At 50.4% G+C, this 6,356-nt stretch overlaps 2 protein-coding genes across 2 annotated transcripts; both read left to right on the forward strand.

Moving 5' to 3' along the window:
• Positions 1-229: 229 nt before the first annotated feature.
• Positions 230-586, forward strand: DICSQDRAFT_68588 (Phenylalanine/histidine ammonia-lyase; the record flags this gene model as incomplete). Its single annotated transcript, XM_007369449.1, has 1 exon — positions 230-586. A coding segment is annotated over one exon (357 nt), but the record flags the coding sequence as incomplete, so codon positions are not given.
• A 96-nt stretch (positions 587-682) lies between these two features.
• DICSQDRAFT_173631 (uncharacterized protein) lies at positions 683-1,085 on the forward strand (the record flags this gene model as incomplete). The annotated part of the gene is made up of 2 exons (XM_007369450.1): positions 683-831; positions 866-1,085. The coding sequence occupies 2 exons, from the start codon at positions 683-685 to the stop codon at positions 1,083-1,085; spliced, it is 369 nt and encodes a 122-aa protein (XP_007369512.1).
• Positions 1,086-6,356: the final 5,271 nt, after the last annotated feature.

Raw genomic sequence — 6,356 nt, forward strand, 5'->3', positions numbered from 1 at the left:
GTATCGCACCATAGGATGAGTAACAGATGAGTAAGGCATAGACCTATCTAGACCGTTCTGGAGTAGTACGGATTGTCCTAGACAGTACCAGAAGAGTCCGGAAGCATAGCTATAGTACACGAGCAGAGAGTCCCAAATATGGTAACATACTACATAAGCGACTACAGCTAAGTGCTAGGAGACGCATAGCCTCGTGTAGTCTGGACCGGATAAGTCCAAGTTCAACACGCAGTGCACTAAGCTCATCAACCCGGCGATGAACCGTGGCCTGCCGCTGAACCTCGCTGCGATGGATCCCTCTCACAACTACTTCGCTAAGGGCATCGACGTCCATGCCACGGCATACGTTGGCGTGCTTGGGTACCTCACCAACCCCGTCTCGACGCATGCCCAGTCGGTGGAGATGCACAACCAAGCAGTCAACTCTCTTGCGCTCATCTCTGCCCGGGCGACGCTCAACTCCCTTGATGTCCTCTCTCTCCTCACGTCGAGCTACCTCTACGCCCTCTGCCAGGCGCTTGACCTCTGCGCGCTGCTGCACGAGTTCCAGCTCGAGGTCGACGACATCCTCCGCGAGCGGCTCTAGGCCTCCTTCGGCCAGCACCTGTCAGACACCGACTTCGACTCCATCTTTGATGTGATCTCCCGCCAGATCCGCCGCTCGCTCGAGTCGACGAGCACCATGGACGCCGCCGCCCGCATGCGCGCCTTCGCGGCGTCGACCACGATGCCCCTCGTCGACTTCTTCGCACAGCAGGACGGGCCCCATGCTCTTGGAGGGATCGTCTCTTTCCGCGCGCAGCTCGCGGAGCGCCTGACCGCCTCACTCGTGTGCCTGCGGAAGGAGTATCTGAGCGGTGCGAAGGGGCTTGGCACCCACTGCGGCGTACCTGGGCAAGTCGCCCGGGGTGTACGAGTTCATCCGCACGACGCTCAGCATTCGCATGCATGGCGCGGAGAACGCGCACGACTTCAAGGAGGGCCCTGGGGTGGAAGGTCAGACAATCGGCCAGCACATCTCGCTCATCCACGAGGCGATCCGGGATGTGAAGATGCAGGACGTCGTAGTTGGCTTGTTCACTTGAGGGGCTCAGTGATTAGATATATGGCCTATCAAGCACAAGAACACCGTATAAAACAGCAGAACGCTAGCCTTGCCTATATATGTCAAAGCGTTCAAGAGGATATCAAGACAGCCTAGGAGCAGCGTGCGATGGTGGAGGTCAACAGCAACGTCAATAATATTTGTCGACATGATCATGTGGAACAAGTTGTGCCTCTGAAGGCGCCATAGAGAGTTGTCATCCAAGCGGCCGCGTCAACGCGCTCACTCGAATAACATGCCACCATGAGGGGAAGAACGAGATCATGCTTATAGCGCAAGACAGGCCCTCTAAACAAGCATCCTCAAGTTGGTTAGCAGCTGAACCGTTCACGAGCCCGATAAGCTTTGGAATGGGGGTCCAACTTGAAGGCGGCTTTAATGAAGACTAGGGTACGAGTTGCAGACGTACCGCTCGAGGGGTACGATTGCGTACCTGGGACTCGCCTCTTACTGCGTTTCGGAGTACGCCCGGCAGTATCGCCGCCGTTCGCAGAACTCCCGCCCCTAGAGCGGACGGACACCCCCGCATAGGTACAAGAGACTCTCTGAGGTGTCGGGTACATGCATGGCAGACACCTACGCGTAAGGGCGTCGTACGCGCAGAGCAGTTACCCTTGTGACCGGATCATGCTGGTACAGAGGGGCTTACAGTGGTATTAGTCCTGGCGGACAATCGTCATGTTGGTCACACCTCTTTACTATGATCTTCACGACACCGTTCGGGAGGCGTGTATTCATGTGTGGAGTAGGCGGGTGTCGTGTTACGTGAATACGTGGTGCTAGCCCGTGCCTCGCAATGCGTCTCTGATACTTTACTCTCTGCGACCAAGCACATGTACTGACATCCCCTGAACAGAGCGGCCCTTGAGCATACCCTCGCTCGATTCTCTCCCTGTAGAGCTCTTGCTCCGCATCTTCACATTCCTCCCTGTGCAGACGCTGCGCAGCCTCCGGCTTGCATTGCACAGTTGGGACATGTTCTTCCGCGAGCACGAGTTGACAATCTACCACCACGCCGCGCTGCTGCAACACTGTCGATTTGATCCACACCGTCTCTCGGATGCGAGGACCGCGCACCAGAGGCTGGAGTTTCTCCAGGATGCGCCGAATTGGTACTGCTACAGTAAGCCATAACAGGTTCGAAGCCGCGTGTTGCTTGTTTTATCTATGTGGTTGGGTTGTGAGACGCTAACGGCGGACGTACACGCACACAGGCTGGATGCACTTCGAGTTGCAGCGGAGCTGGATTGGGGTGTGGGACGCGCGCAGAAACTGCCATGGCTGCCATCCATATGACGTGCACCTGCTATAGGTGGACAAAGCGCAAGGTATCCTGATCATGACACACGAGTTCGGCGGATTAATTGTCCTTGATCTCGATTCTCGACACGATGGAGGTTCTATGGAGGCTCGACGCGGTGCGCTCTCCCTTCTAATTGGCATTATATGGCACGCAGACGTACATGCGCGGGCACACGCACTGCGAGTACGAGACGCCCCACATCTGCTCACCGTCGAGCGTGATTGTGACGGACATAGAATAGAGTTCTTTTGCAACCGATTCAGAACCGGGTTGGATCTGCCAAATCTCTGAAGTGGTGGTCCCGTGGATACCTTGTCAAGCGCGCTGTTGCACAATGATCATTGGCAGTCGAAAGGATGTGCGAGGGACCCACCTCAGCTGATTCTGAACTGGGAGCGCTGACAAATTGAACTACCCCACCGGTTTCAAATCGCCTGCGAAAGGACTCTAATAGACTATGATAAGACTACTATGTGGATGGTATTTTGTCCAAAAAATCAAGTCCCCAAAACTACTAAATCAGTGCAGGTTAAACATGACGCAGGTTCTAATTGCCCAGGTTGGACACCACACAGGTTAGATCATAAAGACGTAGGTACAAAAACAATTTGCGCAGGTTCATTATAAGACTACACAGGCTGCACTTTGAGCACTTGAGTACACAGGTTACAAGGGTGACACAAAAAACGTAGGTTGTATCTGCACACAGATCACCTAGTTGTTAAAGACAGGTTATGTTTATTCAGCATTGAAATTAATCAATTATTCAAATACAGTGCAGAATTTCCAACCTCACTGATTTCTGGTTTTCACTGTCAATAATATGTGCTACCATCAAGTAGGTGAGCGGAAACAAGGCTTAGATATGCTCTCCATCATGACTCTATTAGGTCCAACCAACCGCTTCTAATCCTCCACAGCCATCGCTCCTTTGTGTCGCAACCACTGAATTGGTTGTAGCAGCAGACGTAATCATCAGGTATGTGCCTTTTATATGCAGCGCTTAGAACAAAATGTTGAAAGTGAACATGAATTAGCCTATTGCCTGTGCCATTCCACCCTGCTGTCACCGAGCTGTGCAATGTGCTTCTGCACAACGGCAATGCAAGCCTGACTCAACTAAGCCCACTGTAGCCACTATGCATTACATGCAGGCATTTACGTAGTTTTAGTATTGTATTCATGCAACTATCACTTTGAAGGTTATCAGTTAGCACCGTTTCGAGGATAGCTATATATATACTGTAACAGTAGGCATCACAGCTGATGCACCAACACAGAGAAGTAATGAAGTACTGTTATGTCCCATGCCCAAGTCCCTCCGAAACTCCGTTGGACACCGCGCTAACTCCGCCAGACCTCCGGGCTTGCTTACGAATAGATACTTACGTACTGGTTCCGATTTCCTTTCCGTTTCCTTTCCGTTCCCTGCTGGGGCCCATATGGCTTTCTGAGCGTCTACCCTATCTCCGCTGGAATGTCCGTTTTCCCATATCAGTGCCTGGCGCCACTTACATCACTTCTCCACTTAGTGTCGGTATTCTGCCACCTCCGATCGGACCTCCACCTCCGATTCGGACTTAGGAGACACCGGTTTCTTAGTATATAAACCCTTGGACTCAGTGCAGCGTTCCTCAGTTCGGATATCTCGTTACCTTACGCTCCGCTTATACTCTATCAGTTATCTTACTTCAATCTACTCTCCCTGCCTCTGTTCGTTCTCTGCCGACCTCTGTCCGATCTCCGTCCGATCTCCACCTGACCTTTGATTCCGAAATCGAGGACACCGTCGGAATCCTCAGGGTGTTGCTAATAGCTTCGCCGAAGTCCTCCCCCCGTGTCCGCCCAGCTCCGACCCCTAACCCCGGAACTCCGGCGGCACAGTCCTAACAAGTACCTGGCTTAGTCACCTGAGGTAATGGTGCTTAGCAGCTATAATGGGCTGGGAAAGTGTGATGGATAGTCCAACAGTTGTGTGTGGTGCAATTTCCGCATGTTGCATTTTTAGCTGGTCATCACATATACTTGGTGGTGTGGAACTTGTTCAAAATGATAATTCCAATCCTTTACTAATAGTGGTGTTATCAGTTGGAATTGAGGACTTATATAAAGAGGGGGTTATCAGTTTGAACTAAGGTACTTATCAGCCTGTGTTGCAACAGTCAACAAGCTGCAGATGAATCTGTGTAGACCACAAAACCTGTGCAATTGTTGCAGGGTAGCTTGAGCTGCAATTTCAGCCTGTGTGTATCTTACTTTCTAAACCTGTGTCATAGGGACAACCTGTGTAATTTACAGCCAAATGACCTACATCTTTCATTAAATGGTACAACCCGTGCATTTTTTAAGTGAATAGTGCGTAACCTGTGCTGAATTTCTACTTTTCTAGGATACCTGTGTATCCTTGATTTTTTGTACAAAATACCTGCCATACATTTGGAAGAGGTTGGTAGACACGCAGATGGTCGACCAGGAGCCACACCGGAGCATGCAGCTTATCCGGCGTGTCGACTCACATGTACCCGCTTCGCTCCAGTAGGTGTCCATCGGCGGTGCATCTGCGGGGTCGTCTGGCTCGGTCAAACTTGCGGACCTCTGCTCGGCTAGATCCAGCCTGTAGTCGCTGTCCTGTCCCAGTCCCTTTCGAGCTTCTCCGGCTCCTGTGTCGTGTCCCGCGCTGGGCAGCCCTTCTGGCAGGACATCGATGTAAGGAAGCCCAAGCATACATACGTACAAATATATTTTGCTGCTTTGGTATGAGACATCTATCCAAATATCCGAAGAGGCGCAGATATTGGTGGCAAGTAGAAGCAATGTCTCAAATATTTATGAGCTACCAAATATCTTCTGATTGTGAATATTCAAACAATATTTGGACGTGGGCCGCTTTATGTGCCTCAAGGCTCAAGGGAAATATATACACAAATATTTGGCAAATATTTGGAGGAAGTACCCTCCTCCCCTTGCTCCCACCATGCATCCCAAATATTTGGGGTTCGCCTCGAATATCTGGGAGGGATGTCCCTCAAACCATCTCAAATATTTGGAGGGCGCACTATCACTTTATGGTGAAATAATTCCCATTTTACCATAACTATAAGGATCAAAAAATTTATCTAGCTTGTACTGGTGTTCCATGTGAATCTACTCAAACCTTATCGAGTCACCAAGGAACATGGTCCAGACTACCCCAGACCGCCTCCAGAGACCGTAGAAGGCGAAGAAGAATGGGAAGTCGAGGCCATCTTAGCTCATCGGAAACGTGGGAAAGGCTATCAATACTTCGTCTCTTGGAAGGGCTGGCCTAGCAGCAAAAACTCGTGTGTTTCCAGGAAGGAGATGACTAATGCGCTGAAGCTCCTCACCAAGTATAAGAAGCAACAGCGACTCTAGGGAACGACCCCAACCCACTCCTCTCTCCCACCAATCCACATCATGCCCCAACTCGCCTCCACCTACCGCGCTGCCCCCGAAGACGTCCCCACCCCCCAGTGGTTCCTCAACCACGACTTCCACCTTTTCTTCCTCCACCTACCCGGCAACGAAATCGCCGGCATCTGGAAAAACAGCCTTTGCGAATTGACGCTAATTATCACTATTCAGATAATCTTATCTATATTAGCAAGTGTTAGCAGAGATGACATCTACATTAGAGCTACTATTCAGATGCACTTCTTCAGTAGTGCAACTAAGCACTAATTAGTATACTTGGTACTAGTTATAACTACTCTTCACTATCACTTTTTCTATAGTGCCATGTAGTGCCAACATGATACTACTATAGCACTACTGCAAATGTGGTCCTCTAATTTTCGCTATTTTGCACTACTGTAGTACTATTTTGCACTATTTTAGCACTACTCATTTAGGGGAGACTCAAAACAGATGACAATCCTTTATTTATAGCTCATAGTTCTCAACTCAAGCATTACACACCTTTATAGCTGC

The sequence above is a fragment of the Dichomitus squalens genome (assembly GCF_000275845.1).
Source record: "Dichomitus squalens LYAD-421 SS1 unplaced genomic scaffold DICSQscaffold_49, whole genome shotgun sequence".
NCBI lineage: Eukaryota > Fungi > Basidiomycota > Agaricomycetes > Polyporales > Polyporaceae > Dichomitus > Dichomitus squalens.